General features: G+C 41.7%; 3 protein-coding genes across 5 annotated transcripts in view; 2 read left to right on the forward strand and 1 right to left on the reverse strand.

Annotated features, from left to right (window-relative positions):
* The window catches only part of SUB1 (SUB1 regulator of transcription), a 414,045-nt gene that overhangs the window by 267,227 nt on the left and 127,347 nt on the right, over nucleotides 1-19,471 (forward strand). The gene's annotated exons all lie outside the window — the stretch shown is intronic.
* Nucleotides 1-19,471, forward strand: part of LOC133379782 (rRNA/tRNA 2'-O-methyltransferase fibrillarin-like protein 1) — a 111,677-nt gene that overhangs the window by 48,271 nt on the left and 43,935 nt on the right. Inside the window, exon 3 of one of the 2 annotated variants that reach the window (XM_061615729.1) lies at nucleotides 12,266-12,867. The exons of the other annotated variant lie outside the window; for it this stretch is intronic. Coding sequence (XP_061471713.1) covers nucleotides 12,266-12,269 — 4 coding nt within the window. The 3' untranslated portion in view covers nucleotides 12,270-12,867. Of the gene's footprint in view, nucleotides 1-12,265; nucleotides 12,868-19,471 lie in introns of those variants that run through there. 2 annotated transcript variants of the gene reach the window in all.
* MTMR12 (myotubularin related protein 12) overlaps nucleotides 1-19,471 on the reverse strand; it is a 71,725-nt gene that overhangs the window by 26,053 nt on the left and 26,201 nt on the right. The window contains exons 2-6 of one of the 2 annotated variants that reach the window (XM_061615671.1): nucleotides 17,721-17,775; nucleotides 15,571-15,710; nucleotides 10,729-10,801; nucleotides 9,481-9,611; nucleotides 7,448-7,541 (exon numbers count right to left, since the gene is read on the reverse strand). In XM_061615671.1, the coding sequence (XP_061471655.1) occupies nucleotides 7,448-7,541; nucleotides 9,481-9,611; nucleotides 10,729-10,801; nucleotides 15,571-15,710; nucleotides 17,721-17,775 (493 nt within the window). The remainder of the gene's footprint in view (nucleotides 1-7,447; nucleotides 7,542-9,480; nucleotides 9,612-10,728; nucleotides 10,802-15,570; nucleotides 15,711-17,720; nucleotides 17,776-19,471) is intronic. The other variant, XM_061615680.1, reaches the window with a different exon arrangement.

The raw sequence follows: 19,471 nt of genomic DNA on the forward strand, positions 1-19,471 counted from the left end.
CAATTTTAAAAGGTAACATTAAAAACAATTTCAAAACAACCTGAATAGTTTTGGGGTTTCACAGAAACAGCATCGTAAAAAAAGGAAGCTGCCAAAAGTTGAGCTGCACATGTGCTCCTTTGTGCCATGGCCTATAAAGGCATTACTATTCTAGCTCACAACCTAACATTTTCAGGAATTGGAGTAACACTGCAAGCTTAAAAATAAAGGCTTTTAAGCAAGTATTGAATATGCAACTTACAGAACTAATCTAAACTCATACCCGTATATCATAATATGGATTTTCCACATGACAACTGACGTTATATGGAGAAGGCTACTTATCAACATTTGAGGAAACAAACAGTAATGCAAGTATAAAATGCTGTGCCAAATAATTCTAAGCACAACCATAATCAATGCCAATTTATAAGAAATAGGCCAGCACACATTTAAGAATCTCTTCTCCAATTTACTGAATTGACACACTATACCAAGTCTGCATTAAGTAAACCTAATCATAAGAATTACATGGAAACACAAGCCTGTATCAAAAGTCAGATCCTAGTATGCCAACAGTCTGGATATCTCATTATTGCTTCACATCAGACCCTTTTCCTATACCAAAATAATCCCTATCTGGGAAAGTGTATATATGCTGTGACTCATGAAGTGCAGAATTTTATTCTGTCATAAGTACACAAATCAGGAAGCTACTATGCTTTCACATAATGTACCAATCCAGAAGTCAGATTTAGGCTGAACATCAGGAAAAACTTCCTTCGTGTTAAAGCAGTACGACAATTGAATCAATTACTTAGGAAGATAGTGGGCTCTCTAACACTGGAGGCCTTCAAGAGGCTGCTGAACAGCCACCTGTTGGGTATGCTTTAACTTGGATTCCTGCACAAAGCAGAGGGTTGGACACGATGGCCTTATAGGCTCCTTCCAACTCTACTATACTATGATTTTACGATAATAGGAATGCTCAGATATCATGTAGGAAACTGTTCTATAAAAGGGAGAAAATGCCCTTAGATTGCCAACAGATTAGTCTTTTGTCCTGCCTTCTCATCCTCAGTGTTTTTACAGATGTGAAGGATATACTAAGTAGCAAATGGGAATAAAATATTGCTAGGACTGAACTGAAGCCAGGAGGTGGAAGCATTTGACAAAATGCTGTATGCCACCATAAAACATCTCTTGTCAATTTGGTGCAGTCTGCAAAACAGGCCAAGATGTTAATCTACTCATAGCAAGGGTAGGAAGCACATAGCTGAAGCATTAAGGGCAGTGACAGCATCATGGAACCAACTCTGTGTAGGATCACCTCAGGCAGAAAACTTGCACTACAGCTGCAACTTAAGTAACAGCACAAAAAGAAATCAAAGTAGGTATAATTCTCAATCCCAAGGCATCAATTCTTTCACCTTGAAAAATTTGTGAACAAAGACTTGGCATAACGCTAAGTATCACATAGGTAGAAAAAATTTTCCGCATAGTTTTCACTTGTTTTATTTTACGATAAAATTTATTGAGTGCTTATGTACAGAGTCTTGTACAGACAACCTAGTACTTTTCTGGCTCTTACCCAAAGGTGTTTGGATATGCAATTTAAGATCTTAGTTATTATTATTTGATTTATATCCCACCCTTCCTCCCAGCAGGAGCCCAGGGCAGCAAACAAAAGCACTAAACACTTTAAAACATCATAAAAACAAACACATTAAAACAAAAATATCTTTTAAAAAGTTTTTTTTAAAAAAAAGCTTTCAAAACATCTTCTAAGATCAAAAACTTTTTAAAAACGAAGGTTTAAGAACATATTAAAAAGCAATTCCAGCACAGACGCAGACTAGGATGGGTCTCAACTTAAAAGGCTTGTTGAAAGAGGAAGGTCTTCAGTAGGTGCTGAAAAGGTAACAGAGATGGTGCCTGCCTAACATTTAAAGGGAGGGAATTCCACAGGATAGGTGCCGCCACACTGAAGGTCTGCTTCCTATGTTGTGCAGAATGGACCTCCTGATAAGATGGTATCTGCAGGAGGCCCTCACCTGCAGAGCGCAGTGACTGACAAATCACCAGGCCCGGATGGCATCCACCCGAGAGTTCTCAAAGAACTCAAAGGTGAAATTGCTGATCTGCTAACTAAAACATGTAACTTGTCCCTCGGGTCCTCCTCCGTGCCTGAGGACTGGAAAGTGGCAAATGTAACGCCAATCTTCAAAAAGGGATCCAGAGGGGATCCCGGAAATTACAGGCCAGTTAGCTTAACTTCTGTCCCTGGAAAACTGGTAGAAAGTATTATTAAAGCTAGATTAACTAAGCACATAGAAGAACAAGCCTTGCTGAAGCAGAGCCAGCATGGCTTCTGCAAGGGAAAGTCCTGTCTCAGTAACCTATTAGAATTCTTTGAGAGTGTCAACAAGCATATAGATAGAGGTGATCCAGTGGACATAGTGTACTTACACTTTCAAAAAGCGTTTGACAAGGTACCTCACCAAAGACTTCTGAGGAAGCTTAGCAGTCATGGAATAAGAGGAGAGGTCCTCTTGTGGATAAGGAATTGGTTAAGAAGCAGAAAGCAGAGAGTAGGAATAAACGGACAGTTCTCCCAATGGAGGGCTGTAGAAAGTGGAGTCCCTCAAGGATCGGTATTGGGACCTATACTTTTCAACTTGTTCATTAATGACCTAGAATTAGGAGTGAGCAGTGAAGTGGCCAAGTTTGCTGACGACACTAAATTGTTCAAGGTTGTTAAAACAAAAAGGGATTGTGAAGAGCTCCAAAAAGATCTCTCCAAACTGAGTGAATGGGCGGAAAAATGGCAAATGCAATTCAACATAAACAAGTGTAAAATTATGCATATTGGAGCAAAAAATCTTAATTTCACATATACGCTCATGGGGTCTGAACTGGCGGTGACCGACCAGGAGAGAGACCTCGGGGTTGTAGTGGACAGCACAATGAAAATGTCGACCCAGTGTGCGGCAGCTGTGAAAAAAGCAAATTCCATGCTAGTGATAATTAGAAAAGGTATTGAAAATAAAACAGCCGATATCATAATGCCGTTGTATAAATCTATGGTGCGGCCGCATTTGGAATACTGTGTACAGTTCTGGTCGCCTCATCTCAAAAAGGATATTATAGAGTTGGAAAAGGTTCAGAAGAGGGCAACCAGAATGATCAAGGGGATGGAGCGACTCCCTTACAAGGAAAGGTTGCAGCATTTGGGGCTTTTTAGTTTAGAGAAAAGGCGGGTCAGAGGAGACATGATAGAAGTGTATACAATTATGCATGGCATTGAGAAAGTGGATAGAGAAAAGTTCTTCTCCCTCTCTCATAATACTAGAACTCGTGGACATTCAAAGAAGCTGAATGTTGGAAGATTCAGGACAGACAAAAGGAAGTACTTCTTTACTCAGCGCATAGTTAAACTCTGGAATTTGCTCCCACAAGATGCAGTAATGGCCACCAGCTTGGACGGCTTTAAAAGAAGATTAGACAAATTCATGGAGGACAGGGCTATCAATGGCTACTAGCCATGATGGCTGTGCTGTGCCACCCTAGTCAGAGGCAGCATGCTTCTGAAAACCAGTTGCCGGAAGCCTCAGGAGGGGAGAGTGTTCTTGCACTCGGGTCCTGCTTGCGGGCTTCCCCCAGGCACCTGGTTGGCCACTGTGAGAACAGGATGCTGGACTAGATGGGCCACTGGCCTGATCCAGCAGGCTCTTCTTATGTTCTTATGACTGTCTGGGTATATAAGGGATAAGACCATCTTTCAAGTATCCTGGTCCCAAGCTGTATAGGGCTTTGTACACCAAAACTAGAACCTTGAACTTGGCCGGGTAGCAAACGGGCAGCAAGTGCAATACTTTCAGCACCAGGGTGACATGTTTGCGATACCCTGCCCCAGTAAGCAATCTTGCAGCCGCATTTTGCACCAGCTGCAAATTCCAGACCAGCCTCAAGGGCAGCCCCACATAGAGTGCATTACAGTAATCCAGCCTGGAGGTTACCAGTGCGTGAACAACAGTGGTCAGGCTATCCTGGTCCAGAAACTGCCACAGCTGTCTTACCAGCCAAACCTGGTAAAAGGCACTCCTAGCCACTGAGGTCACCTGGGCCTCTAAGAAGAAAGGTGGATCCAGGTGCATCCCCAGACCTACTCTTTCAGAGGGAATATGACCCCATCCAAAGCAGGAAACTGACCAATTATCCGAACTAGGAAACCACCAACCCACAGCGCCTCCATCTTGCTAGGATTCAGACTCAGTTTACTGGCCCGCATCCAGACCACCACCAAGTCCAGGCAGCAGTCCAGGGCTTGCATGGCCTCTTCCGATTCAGACGTTACGGAGAAATAGAGCTGGGTATTGTCAGCATACTGCTGACACCTTGCCCCAAAGCTCCTGATGACTGCTCCCAAGGGCTTCATATAAATGTTAAACAGCATGCGGAACAAGATGGTACCCTGCAGCACCCCACAGCACAACTGCCAGGGGGCCAAAAGACAGTCACTCAATGCTATTCTCTGAGAACGACATTGAAGATAGAATCGGAACCACTGTACACCAGTGCCTCCAATACCCATCTCACCAAGTCAGCCCAGAAGGATACCATGGTCAATGGTATCAAAAGCCGCTGAGAGATCAAGTAAGAATAACAGGGTTGCACTCCCCCTGTCCTTCTCCCGATAAAGGTCATCAGGGCGACCAAGGCTGATTCAGTCCCATAACCAGGCATGAACCCAGACTGGAATGGGTCAAGATAATCTGTTTCATCCAAGAGTACTTGCAATTGCTGCGCCACAACCCTCTCAATCATCTTCCCTAAGAAGGAGGTATTTGTGACCGGTCGGTATTTGGCACAAACCAATGGGTCCAGGGTGGGCTTTTCCAGGAGTGGTCGGATCACCGCCTCTTTCAAGGCAGCTGGAACCACTCCCTCCTTCAATGATGCATTGACCACACCCTGGATCCACTCGGTCAAACCCCCTTATCAAGTTTTAATAAGCCAAGAAGGGCAAGGGTCGAGAGGACACGTTGCTGGTTGCATCAAAACAAGCACCTTGTCTACGTCATCAGGCCGCCTCAACTGAAACCGTTCCCAAGAAGTTGTAGCAGATGTTGCACTGGACACTTCATTGGAGATTACAGTAGATGTGGATTGGGCATCAAGACTGCTACGGAGACGAGCAACTTTACCCTCAAAGTGCCTTGCAAACAATTCACAGTGGGGCTCCGATGGGTCTAAAACTCCATTTCCTGGGGTTGATGTCAACAGACCCCTGACAATATGGAGAAGCTCCACTGGATGGCTACTTGAGAATGCAATGGAGGCAGAGAAGTGGGCCTTCTTTGCCGCCCTCACCACCACACAGTAGGCATGGCTATGATGTTTTACTCGTGCCCGATCAGCCTCACAGCACATCTTTCGCCACTTGCACTCTAGCTGTTGTCCTGCCTGTTTCACTGCCCGTACCAAGGTGCAAATTGGGCTCCACAATGTTGGAGAGGGTGCTCGGAGGCAACTGTGTCAAGAGCCTGATGCACCTTGCTGTTCCACAGCGTGACAAGGGCTTCACCAGGGTCACCTGTTCTATCTACTGGGAACTCCCCCAGAGCATTCAGGAATCCTGTGGATTCCATTAGTCTCCGGAGGTGGACCATCTTAATCTGTCCACCATCCCTGCAGGGAAGGATCGGAGCCACAAGTCTAAACTTCACCAGGAAGTGGTCTGACCATGACAATGGGGTGACATCTACCCACCCCCCATCTCCAGACCACCCTTTCCTCCATCTGGAGCAAAAACCAAGTCGAGGGTGTGCCCTGCCCTATGTGTCAGGCCAGTGACAACTTGAGACAGCCCCATGGTCATCATGGAGGCCATGAAGCCCCAAGCCAGAACACTAGAGTCAGCCTCAGCATGGACATTGAAATCACCCAGCACTATTGTTCTGGCTCCCGCAACACCACATATTAACACTTGTATCCAAGAGCTTGCATCTTTATCCCCTTATACTGGGTAGCATGGTCTCAACACAGCTTCTACCACTTGATAAAAAACAATAACACCTCTCCAGCACTACACACTTGTATCACCTAAGCAGCTAACAGAACCAAACTTTTCCCCAGACTTTTCCCCAGAGCTATTCTCAGGCTAAACACAGCTGCTTCAGGTTCTCAGTGTATTTTATACACCAGATAAGTTATCCAAGCATAAAGAAATGAAAATGCAGTTTTCCCTCTTAAATTCAAAATACTTTTGACAAAAATTCAGGTATGCAGAGCAAGCATCTTATCTTGCTAATGCATCTTTTGATCAAATCCTTTATTTCACTTAGTGAAAGAATTCAACAAAGACCATTGAGAAGTCTTATACTGACATCTACTGAAGCTCATCTCTTTGAACCCATATAGATGGGCATTTTATCACATTTGCACGATTCATTATAAATCACTTACTACTTGGATGACCAAGCTACTTAAGACAACCCTCACCCTGAAGTAGTTTCATCTTCTGTATGAGCTGACAGCCTTTTGAATAAGTCTCCACAAACAAAGTCTCTCACACACACTTTTTTTACAGTATCAACCTGCTATTGGGATTCAACAGGTCCCTTTAAAATCCAGGCCAGAAATAAAGTTAATGACCGATTTCAACATTACTTCAACTGAATAACCAAAGAAAGATTTTACTGGTATCGCATTCCAAAAAAATGCATATATTGTTATAATACTGGACCCCACAATGTCAGTAGCAAGAAGAATTTAAGTTTATCAGCAAACCCTGTAGCAGAAAAGTGATGCACAGGTAAAATACTGGATTCACAATGGAAGAGGTCTAGTGTTCCCAAATAGCCTAATAGTTCCCCCTCAAACAATTACAAAAAATGGAACCAATGTTTCAAGTTTGCACAATGAGACAATGTAATTTTTGTGTCAAGGTAAAACCAACTTGTAGAAGAATTAACTCACCAGATTAAAGTTTGTCTGTGGTCCAAGATATCCCTGCAGTGCTTTGTAATATATTTTTAATATCCCCAAGAATGTGTAGAAAGTAATGAAAAAACAAGATCTAATCCCATGCTCTTCACTGTGTCTAACTACACACAGAAAAAATGGAAGTTCTGATACAAGCAAACTCCAAGCTCTTTTCTCTACCCTATTTGAGAAGTTGTTGGGGATATAATGAAGTTCGATTAGTTTAGGTGTTTGGTGGTTTCCTTTGCTCATTTATTTCAGTAGTGGTAAATCGGGCTTATAGCTTAGCAAGTTTAATGTTTTTTAAAAAATTGAAAAGTGAAAATAGGACAGCTGACTATAACTGTTGAGATGCACATAAAGAAGTTGTGCAGATTTGCTTAAAAAACTGTATATTTCAAATACCTGCTGGGATCCATAGCTTGCTGAAACAGATAATACCCATTTTATTAAGAACCAAACAATAAGGGCATATGCTTACCTGCATGATTTGGTGCAGCTGCTGCATAAGAGAACAGAAACAATCGCTTAAATAGCTTAGGAGTCTGTGTTTGATGAACTATGCCACTGACGATCTAAGAAAGGACCAACAAATCAACACATTTATAAGTTAGTCAAAAAGGAAGGTTGATTACTTACTGTGAAGCTTCCTTCTTGATCAGGGTGAACAAAGCTAATAAAGGAATGGGTTACACCCTGCTACTTCTTCTCAGGAAGTCAAGAAACATACTACTAGCTCTTTATGCTGTATCCTCTCCTCAAGGCTCCTCCCTTGATCTGTCCATGGCCAAACTAAAGGTTGAGTACACTGAGCCATAACCACGTAGGCAGGACAGACTAGAACTAGAGGGAAAAAAGGATTTACTCCCTCGGCAGGAGGGAACCCAGCAAAAGCTGGAGGTTTCATAAGGGCAAGGCCTGGATGCCTTGATCACCCTAAACAAGAAACAATTTGTGGTTAACGCCCAATTTTCCTTTCTGTGAAGGAGGAATGGGATACGTCTAAGCTATCCTGAACCGAGGGAGAAACAAATGGACCAGTGGGTAAATCAAGACGATGGCAGAACATGCTAGAGCAATCACCTGCCAAATAACACCTCTGCATCTTGCAATATCTAATGAAGGTAGGTGGTGACTTCCAGGTGGCCGCTCAACAGATTTGAGCAAAAGGGGCACTGCTGGAAACCACCACTAAAGCGGTTGCAGCTCTTGTGGACTAAGCCATGATTTCCTGTTGTTTAGGAAGGCCTCAGAGCTGAGGGACATACAAACCTTCAGCCACCTAGAAACAGCAGTGCTAGAAGACTTTTGTGATTGTTCATGTTTTGTTGGGGGGGTTAGGGCCCTGTGAATGTCCAGCTTATGCCAAGTCCTCTTCAGAGGGCAAGAGGGGCTAGAGCAAAAGAAAAGTTGAGTGCTCAAATCTGATGAAAGTGTGAGTTAACTTTCTGGATGAAGGTTGGATCTGTGCACAGGATAAACTTATCTGTATAGATTTTTTTTTTTTACTAACAAGGCTCCCAGATTGGAGAATCTGCAAGCTGTAGTTACTGCAACTAGATGAACAATCTATGGGTTTAGAATGAATAGTCAAGGTTACAATGAGAAAAAATGAGAGATGAACATTTAACTTCACAAGATTGCCACCAATTCTGCCAAACTATATTAATGTCACTTTTTAATCTTAAAAAGTAGCACAAACCTAAACCATGATATTATTATTATGTTTTCCATACATAGTCTACCAACAGTTCGGCAACTCTTTGTAGGGGACCAACTCTGTTTCCATTGGGAAACAAGCCAGAATCTGGTTTGTTTAGCCAAACAAACCACAAACAGTAAGAACTGGGTATTGTTTATCATTGAAGAAAAACCAAATGCCCAGGTTCAGATGTCATGACAAATCTGGCTTGTTTCTTGGTGGCATGGCAACAGGAGTGAGTAGTTTTCAGCAGGGTGTACCATGCTTGTTTTAGCTATGGTTTAATGTGACATGTGAATCAGGCCACTGTCAATTGCACTGGCAGCTGAAGATGGGAGCTACTACCGATAACAGCTGGCTTAATTCCAAGGATTTTCTCACTAAAGCTGTAATGCAAAATAGGTCCCAGTGAGTCAAATATTACCTGCATGCAACTTTTATTGTAAATTAGTAGAGAATCATGTTGATAGAAACTTTAGCAAGAATATTCTCCAAATATAAAAACATTGCATTTTAGTGGGAAACTCTACAGTTCCATTAACTAAAGCTGGAAAGTTTTAGTGTGGATAAACAAAGCTTTACTTCACTACACTTTATTTAAAAAGCCCTAAAAATGGTGCACAAAAGCCTTCATAATTCAAGTTTAGATTACGTATGCCCAACAGGAACCTGCTCTGCAGTAACCCTGCATCAGCTTAGTGCCTGCCAGGGTTTCATCCTAAAGAGAATAGTCACCCTATTAATTGAGGTTCTGTCCGCTACCAGATTTTTATTTTTTTTTAAAAGAGGGAATTAAGCAAGGCTACAGTTACCCGTTTCACTTCTTCCTCCTTGGTATATCGAAAACAGAAATGGAACACTCTGAGATCTTTGCAGTAGATTATTATTGTCTCTGGGTATTTTCTCAGTTGACCATATAGGGATTTCTTCTTCTCATCATAAACTACAAGGGGGGGAAATGTTAATTTTAAGATTTCTCCATGCCATGAATTATCCAAGACAGTTAAGCCAACCAGTAAGCTGTGCATTACACCAGTGTGAACACGGAATCCTACCCTTCTCCAGTGTAAACAGGAAGATCTACCTCCTCTCCTAATACTTCAAGATTAGTGACCATAATGGGAGCTGAAAAGAATCATACTATCATCTTGATATAAGGAATGGAAAACTAAATGATCTTGCAAAGGAGGCCATTTGAGAGTTCAATATGATGGAATATAGGCTTTATAACAAGTGACTAGTTCATCAGAATGGTCAAAAATTCCTCTGTGGAAAGGTGTGAAGATTCTTGGCCTGTGTTGCCAACTATGCTGCCCTCTCTAGTATATTACTTTTCACCACATCAGCCCCAATTCTGTTCCTGGGAATGCTGTTTTCACCAATCTCCCACAGTTAATGTGCAAAGGAAAAGGCCCACTACCCTCAAAATAAAAATAAGGAATTTGCATGATTTCATCTAAAATATCAGCATTTTTGTAGAATCTAGATACTTGTATACCACCCTCCATAAAAATCTCATTTCATAGCAGTTTACAGCAATATTTAATGTAGACTATATACCTGTCTCTCTCTGATTACCTTAAAGCAAAAGCCTGATTCTAGACCATCCTCAGTTTTGAGTCTATAGTGACCTTCCCTTGAACAGTGGGGGAAACCATGTAGTACCCTTCAGGGGGTGGTGTTTGATTATAATTCCCATCCCTGATTGTTGGCCATGTTTGCTGGGGCTGATGGTAGTTGTAGTCCAACAAGATCTGGAGGAGACATACTGGCTACCCATTTCCCGGGGTTCTAGACCATCAGTCTGCAGTTCCAGATATACTGGATATAGAGGCTGGTGAAATAGAATATCGGTCCTTTACATTTCTTTCATCCTTAGGGCAATTACACTACTTAATGTGCAAGGGAGAACATTAGATATGACACACTAATTCCAATATAGTTAACTTTGTGAAGTTTACAAGTTAAATCTCCAATAACTTGCATAAAAATAAATTTAGATTAGGATCACCAAGTGACACTGTAATTTAGTCAACACCAAGTAGTTACAAGTTGTCTACCTCCACAAAGCTGGTCCACACACTGAAGAGTGATGTCATTTTCCCCAATGATTTTATTCTTAAATTGTGGTTCCTGAAAGAGGAAAAGTACCTTTTAAGTTCCTTTAATGTAAGTTTTCTCATTTACTCTGTAGAGTGTGTGTGCGCGCCAGTGTCCAAGTAAAATGCATGTTAAACAAAAATACATTGAATTCTTCTTCATGCTAGGACCCAAGAAGACTAAGGTTCACATCCTCACTCGACCATGAAGCTCACTGGGTGACCTTGGGCCAGTCACTGTCTCTCAGCCTAGCCTACCTAACAGAGCAGTTTTGAAGATTTCCAGCAGGGTTTTTAATTGAATTCTGATTTTATAGTTTTAACTCATTTTTAGTTTCCTTGTATTAAGTCTCCTGTACACCACTTAGAGATTACAGTAATTAAGCAGTATACAAACTGTCAAAAAAATAAAAACATAAGAATGGAGGGGTGAGAATCATGTTCAGTGCCTTGAACTCCTCGAAGGAAAGGCAAGATATAAGTGTAGTAAATAAAATTTTGCACAATTGTAGCTCTGAGAATTGAATGAAGCACAATCCTAATCATGTCTACTCAGAAGTAAGTCTTATTTTATTCAATGGAGTTTACTTCCAGGTAAGTGGGGATAAGATTGCAGTCTAAAATACTGAGATTACTAACCATAAATGAATTTTAGCTAGTTTTAACTTAATTCTTCCTGTTTTCAAAGCCTCAATCTTCCCAGAGCTCTGACATAACACTTCATTATTCTCCACTGAGGTTTAAAAATATCTATTTTTTATGTCACATTTTCTGTCAACGTGCAAGGTCGATGGAAAAATCTAATCTTATTTAAAAACTTTTATAGAGACTGCTTTGACATCACTACAGATTTGACACTTTGAATAATTTGAATGTCCACAAACAGCTTGTCAATTCTAAAAGAACTAGATGCACATTTCATCTTTGAACACAATCGTTAAGCCTCATTTTTACCTCCAATATTCCAAAAGTTGCAGTCTATTTAGGGCAATCTCTACTTACAGACTCCAACCTAAATGAGCCTTTACAAAGTATTCCAATATAACATACAGAGCCAGCCCACCAGCCCCAGGCACTCGGACAAAATGTTATCTAGCAAGTCTAGTTTCAGGCCTGGTTTGTGGTACTGCTTTGGGTCTCCATGGTGAATGACTTTTGCTAGTAGAAAGACAGAGGGAGTATGTCCCTCTTGATTCTGTTGGACGTCTCAGTGGCTTCTGTATCAGCCACCACAGTATCCTTCTAGACTGCTTTACAAGATTGATGATACCATTTGCAATGGTTCTGCTTCTTCCTCCTGGAAGGTAGCCTTCAGAAGGTGGTACATGGAAATCTGTTCCTTCTCAAGAGAGTTATGCCTCAGGATTCAATATTTTCTCCCGTGATATTTGACATCTACACGAAATTGCTGGGAGAAGTTGTCAGGGGATACAAGACTGTGTTGTGTCAACATGTTCCAATTACAGCAAGTTCTGTTTCTCCTTTTCATTAAAAACAGGTGAAGTTCTTGAACCTTTGCCTGAAATCAAGTTGGACCAACATTCTCATGTGTGACCTATTTTGAAGCATCTGCAATACCTGCCAATTTGTTTCTTCGCCCAATTCAAAGTGCTGTCTCTTACCTTTAATGTTCTATACATCTTCGATCTCAATTGTTAACTGTCTGAAAAGGCCCTACTCAGAGTTACCAATCTAACCTCCATATAGATAGATCTCCACTAACAGCTCCAATGCTCTGGAACTCTTCCAAGAGAAATCCCTATAGCCCCTTATGTTCTATTTCTAGAAGTTTTCAAACTGTTGCAGATTCTCTGTCTTTACTAGCCAACTGTTAGATTTGCTGACCAGCTACTGCTAACACCATAATCAGCGTTTAACTTTTTAAAATTCTCTTTTATCATTTGATTTAACTCTGAGTTTGCTTATAATTGGCAACTTTGTCTTTAGTTGTAAACCCCTGCACTGTTAAGAGTAGAATAATCAAACTTAGGAACTGGATTTTTTCTATCCCATTCTCCTTGTACATTGTTTTGCTATATTTACTCTTCCCTCAGATTGGTGACCAAATGCTCTGCCCCTTTCAGGTGACCATTTATAAATAAGAACAGCGGCACTCAATACTCTTTGGGTAAAATCCAACACTAGCCTCACTCATACTTCACTTTAAACTACAGCTGAATATGGCTTAAAGAGTGAACAAGCAGTGTGCTAGTGAAAACTGCTGAAATCACAGGTGCTCTGCTCTACTCATCTTCTACTCCTACCAAACCTGGGCTTGTGGTTTGTTTTCCCTAAATTAATCACGAGTGGTAAGCCAAAAGCCAAGGTTACAGCTTATGCTATGAAAAAAGAGAAACAAATCATAAGCCCAGGTTTGTCTGGAAAGCTAAACCAAGCCATGGCACAGCTCCCAGAAGGAGCGAGGCACCTGCGATTTCAGCAGCATGCACCAGCATGCGACATATTCACCTTTAAACTACAGTTTAGTTTAACTACAAAGTGACAGGTGAACCAGGGCACTGTCTACTTGTGTGTCTATATATATATATAAATATATTCTAAAAAAGGAAATTCTAAAAGAGCAATGGCAAGCAATTCCAACAAGGCAAAAAAAGAGGAAAACAGCAGAAGAAATCAATGTGGCTTCACAAAAAGCTTAGAGATGACCTGAAAACAAAAAAAAGGACGCATGCAGGAAGTGGAAAGAAGGCCAGGACACAAAGGAAGAGTACAGGCAGGGATCACGGAATTGCAGGGATGACGTCCAGAAGACTAAAGCTGAGAATAAGCTGAGGTTAGTGAGGGATGCTAAAAGCAACAAAAAAGCTTTCTTCAGGTACGTCCGCAGTAAAAGACAGAGAAAAGAAATGGTGGCAAAGCTACTCAGTGAGGATGGCAAAATGATAACAGATGACAAAGAAAAGGCAGAAGTGCTCAATTCCTACTTTGCCTCAGTCTTCTCCCAAAAAAGGGTCTATGACCCTCCTGGGGAAACATGAAGTAGAAGGGGCAGGATTGGCGCTTGAGATTGATAGACAAACGGTCAAGGAATGAATACCTAATCACTTTGAACAAGTTCAAATCGGCAGGGCCCGATAAACTGCATCCTGGCGTATTGAAGGAACTGGCTGAAGAACTCTCAGAACCGCTCTCTATTATCTTTGCAAAATCATGGAGGACTGGTGAAGTGCCAGATGACTGGAGGAGAGCTAATGTTGTCCCTATCTTCAAAAAGGGCAAAAAGGAGGAACCGGGGAACTACAGACCGGTCATCAATCCCTGAAGAAACTCTGAAGCAGATTATAAAGCAGTCAATCTGTAAACACCTTGAAAACAATGCAGTGATTACGAGGAGCCAACATGGATTTATGAAGAACAAATCCTGCCAAACTAATCTTATCTCATTTTTTGATCGGGTAACCTCCCTTGTGACTGTGGGAATGCTGTGGACATAATATATCTCGACTTCAGCAAAGCTTTTGACAAAGTGCCCCATGATATTCTGATTAGCAAGCTAACTAAATGTCAGCTGGATGGAACAACTATCAGGTGGATCCACAGTTGGCTCCAGGATCATACTCAAAGGGTGCTTATCAATGGTTCCTTCTCAAACTGGGGTACCACAGGGATCGGTCCTGGGCCCAGTGCTCTTCAACATTTTTATTAACAACTTGGATGAGGAGGTACAGAGCATGCTTATCAAAGTTGCAGATGATACAAAACTGGGGGGCACAGCTAATACTGTGGAAGACAGAAACGACGAGGGACCTTGATAGGCTGGAGCACTGGGCTGAAAACAATAAAATTCAACAGGGATAAATGCAAAGTTATAAGATGGACAATACAGTAGGGCCCCGCTTTACGGCATTCCACTTTAAGGTGTTCCGCTGATGCGGCGGCTTTCGTTTTTAATTTAAAAGCTATTTTTTTCTCTTTTGCAACATTTTGGCTTCATTTTCGCACGACGCGGCCCATTAAAGTCAATGGGGTTCCACTTTATGGCGGGGGTCTGGAACGGAACCCGCCATATAAGCGGGGCCCTACTGTACTTGGCTCAGCAATAAAACATGCGAGAAGGATCTTGGAATTGTTATGCATCACAAGTTGAATATGAGCCAACAGTGTGATGTGGCTGCAAAAAAGGCAAATGTTACATTAGGCTGCATTAACAGAAGTATAGTTTCCAAATCGCATGAAGTACTAGTTCCCCTCTATTCAGCACTGGTTAGGCCTCATCTTGAATACTGCGTCCAGTTCTGGTCTCCGCAATTCAAGAAGGATGCAGACAAACTGGAACAGGTTCAGAGGAGGGCAACAAGGATGATTAGGGGACTGGAAACAAAGCCCTATGAGGAGAGACTGAAAGAACTGGGCATGTTTAACCTGGAGAAGACTGAGGGGAGATATGATAGCACTCTTCAAGTACATGAAAGGTTGCCACACAGAGGAGGGCCGGGATCTCTTCTCAATGATCCCAGAGTGCAGGACACAGAATAATGGGCTCAAGTTGCAGGAAGCCAGATTTTGACTGGACATCAGGATAAACCTCCTAACTGTTAGAGCCATACGACAATGAAACCAATTACCTAGAGAGGTAGGGGGCTCTTTAACACTGGAGGCATTCAAGAGGCAGCTGGACAGCCATCTGTCGGGAATACTTTGATTTGGATACCTGCATTGATTTGGATACTCTAAACATTTCCCCTTACATTACAAAGATCAGCAGATAATGAAGTACCCTGTCACTGTGTAATGAAGAGCATACACTCACAATATGGCCTAAGGTTAAATTTGGTTTCTTACATCATCCTCCAAAGCAGATTCTTCACCAAGGAATGAAATCTTGAAGTTTGTGCATATAAGTTTCCCATAAGTGCCACGATTTGATCCATCATCTTGTGTGTATTTCAAAACCATGTTTGCCTCACAAAGCAGCAGTTCACCTGATGGAAATTAACATGCTTAATATAGTGTAGTGAACTATTCAGGTTCTTAAACACAAAGATTCTCAAATGTTTTCACTTGAACACTTTGTTGTAGAATGCAATACATTAAGAACTACATATATAAGGTATTTACATTAACTTCTGCTTTAAGTATTATTGCTCGAAACTGGAGAGCTCTTGGTGTCCTTTAAATTCACTTTCAGGACTAAATTCCATGGCACAATTAACCTTATCTGAAAGCAAGCAAAAACAAATTCCAAGAATGCTCTGCACTACGCAACTGTATTACATGACTGGGAAATGTGAGATAATATTAAGTTACCAGCCCTGTAGAAACAGCAGTAAGGATGCTAAAGAATATTAATTCCTTAAGCTTGTTCAACATATAGCCATTTCCCAATAGCTTCCCATGCTATGGACCTTTTATTGGACTCCCTTTGATAGGAATGGGGAACCTGTGGCCCTTCAGATGTTCATGGACTACAACGCCATCATTCCTGACCATTGGCCATGCTGGCTGGGGCTGATGGGAATTTGAGTCCAACAATTTCTGGATGGTCATAGATCCCCCATACCTGCCCTTAGATGAGTGGCAATGTAGCAGTCATCAACTTTTCTACATCTGGGACCCATCTTTAAATCCAAATTACAACACCCACTTAAGTTTTTACCAAACTGAAAAATGTTCTTCTCACTAGAAGCAAGATGGCCAGATGCAAGCAAACAGGGTTCTTACACCTAATAGCTACACAGAAGGAGATTTCTAGCATATGCATCTCCTCATGCAGGAATGAGAAGCTGACCTATGAAACAATCTTCATTCTACATACTCCTCCCCCACGCTTGCTGACATTCTCCTAAAACAAAACAAAGAAAGTAGCACTTGCACTCAGATTCTATAGTCAGTTCCTGAAGAAATCGTTGCAGCCATGGAGGAGTTCTCCTAGCTATTGTATCACCCATGTGGACAACTGCACCCACAATGCCTTTCCCAGCACCCATGAGGCTTCTGTAGTCCCACCTTTCCCTCTCTTCAGAAGGGAGTGATCACAACATTGGTAAGTACTTGGAGATGAGGGAGGAAGTGAAAAAGGAAAGGACTCTTTTTCAACTTTATGAGCTTTTCCAGGCTGAGAACAGGACTAGACCTGCCCATCTTTGAAAAGTACATAGAGGTGAGGGAGGAAAGTAAGACACATGTTGCTCTTTCCCACTTCCTCTCTCACCTCTGAACTTTGAAACTGACTGCAGCACCTGAGCAGCTGATCAGGAAGAAGGAAAAGCACCTGTAACAATGTTGAAATAGACAGAAAATGATTAAGTGGAAGCAGCCAGGCCCAATGTAAAGGGCAGGGGGAGAAGAGAGTGAAACAACCCAACAGAGAGGAAGTAATGGATCATATCTGTATTTTCCCACTGGGATTGTCTCTCTGGCTCAGTTTGATCTCTAAGGCCATTCTGTGTTTTGGTCTGGGCCCTGAGAAAGAGAGAGTGTTTGCCCTATGTGAAATGATGTTTTTGGGAATAGCCATGCCCACCATGGCAACCCATGGCTCTCTCACAATTCCATATGTGCCCACGGGCCAAACAAAAGTTGGCAACCTCTGCTGTAGATCATCCTGCAAACTTCTAAGCTATTCTTGGTTGGCAGGAGTTTGTATTGCCACAGAAGATGCCTTCGCAACAAAGGTTTAAACTTTCCCACCTGTGACGTCATGCATTAAAGGGTTATAGCTCCTCCCAGTACTTGAGAATATATCAAGCCAGTCTTCCTTATCTCTTAAAAAAGAAAGATGAGAGTGTCTGAAAGCAACTGTCCCTTTCACAGCAGTATTGCCTCTCTCCAATTTCTCAATCCGTTATAGAAATTGTGGAAGCATCCTTCAAAAAGAATATGCAGTTGGACAATTCTGGATACACGTTTTATTTGGAGCTGATTATATGTTGCATAAAATATAGCAAGTACAAAATTAATATGATTCTCCGGAATTATCTACATAATATTACCTGGCAACAAGTGTGGCTCTACTTCCTTTTCAATGGGTTCCCTTACATATACCTCCTAGAAGACAAGGGAGACATTGTATTAACCCAGATGAGAAGTAAAAAAGCTATGTGTTTCAACTCATAAGAGAATACTTTCTGACATACATAACTTTAGGAGGTTCAAAGTACTATATTGCTGTGCAAAAAAACACTATGACAACTAAAGTTACACAGTAACTAGAGAGCAGCCAAGGAAGTAGGTAGTCTAGCAAATGTTTTGTAAATTTGCTTTATATATCACACAGGAAAACAATTACATAAGTTGCTTTTAGTACACAAATTTGTTGTTTTAGGTGGATGAAACACAAGCCCATAAGCTAGACAAGACCCTAGAAAAGTGGCTGACTAGCAAGGAGGTGGAAGGATAAGGAGGAATGCACAACTTCTCCCAGTTAATTTAAGAGACTAATAACTGGGAAAAGTTTAGCATTCCTTTGAATAAGTGTTTCCCAACCTTTCTGGAATGACAATCCACAAGTACAAATTCACATTGGTGTAGTGACCCATTGATTTATTGTCACATGAATTTTTGACCTTAGGTCTTCAGCAACTGTCAGCTTTATGAATTTTAACTGCACGTTTTTCTATTTCATAACCATTATTTGAGGCATCCAAGCAAAATTTTACTTAATGCCTATTAATGTGGCATGTCGGCACCTGAGCATCAACCTGTAATAGTCACTCAAAACAACTCCCTTCACAATCACCTTGTGGCAAACCATCGCCAGATTTACGGCCAGCCACCAGAGAGCAGTTCCTAAGTGTTAAAATGTAAGACTTGAGCCTTTCCAATGTTCAGCTACAAGTGTCAACACAGCATTATAATATGCCAACAAAACAAGAAGTTGTAATATGTATTCATCATACCAGTTTAGGATTAAAAGCAATAATTAATTTGGGTTTACTTAAAAAGCCCATGACCCACTGGCACAGGCTCTGTAACCCATTTGCAAGTTGTGACACACAAGTTGGGAAACATTGCTTTAAGTGACAGAAAACAACATTATACACTATTTGTCAGTAATACTAGAGATGCATTTGATTTCTTTATAGCACTGAATTAGTTCACTTAAATGATGGGCAACCACAGCTATTAGACACCCAGGAGTCATACCCATAACTGGGAAAAAAACAGCACTCATTTAGATGGTGGATGGTACTGGAAGAACTAAGTATTCATTTCTAAATATAGCCCTCACCACCTGATCTACTAGCTCAGTGGCTGACCACGTTCCTTGCAAACCCAAGGTCTCAAGCAGTCTTCACTTGAAGGATTAGATAAAGATTCTTGGAAAGATCTCTCCCTGATACCTGCGAGATGTGAAGACCTGGAAAAAAGGGGAAATATTCAGGAGCTTCCCCCCCCCATTTTCCCCAAAGCCCTGAAAAATGTTGTACTATGACATGTGGCGCAGAGTGGTAAGCGGCGGTAACGCAGCAGAAGCTCTGCTCACGGCCGGAGTTCGATTCCAACGGAAGGAGGAAGTCGAATCTCTGGTAAAAGGGGTCAAGGTCCACTCAGCCTTCCATCCATCCATGGTCAGTAAAATGAGTAGAGTACCCAGCATATGCTGGGGGGTAAAGAAAGGCCGGGGAAGGAACTGGCAATCCCACCCCATATATACGGTCTGCCTAGTAAATGTCACAAGACGTCACCCTAAGAGTCGGAAACGACTCATACTACAAGTGTGGGGACACCTTTACCTTTTTAT

The sequence above is a fragment of the Rhineura floridana genome, chromosome 1 (assembly GCF_030035675.1).
Source record: "Rhineura floridana isolate rRhiFlo1 chromosome 1, rRhiFlo1.hap2, whole genome shotgun sequence".
Classification (NCBI taxonomy): Eukaryota; Metazoa; Chordata; class Lepidosauria; order Squamata; family Rhineuridae; genus Rhineura; species Rhineura floridana.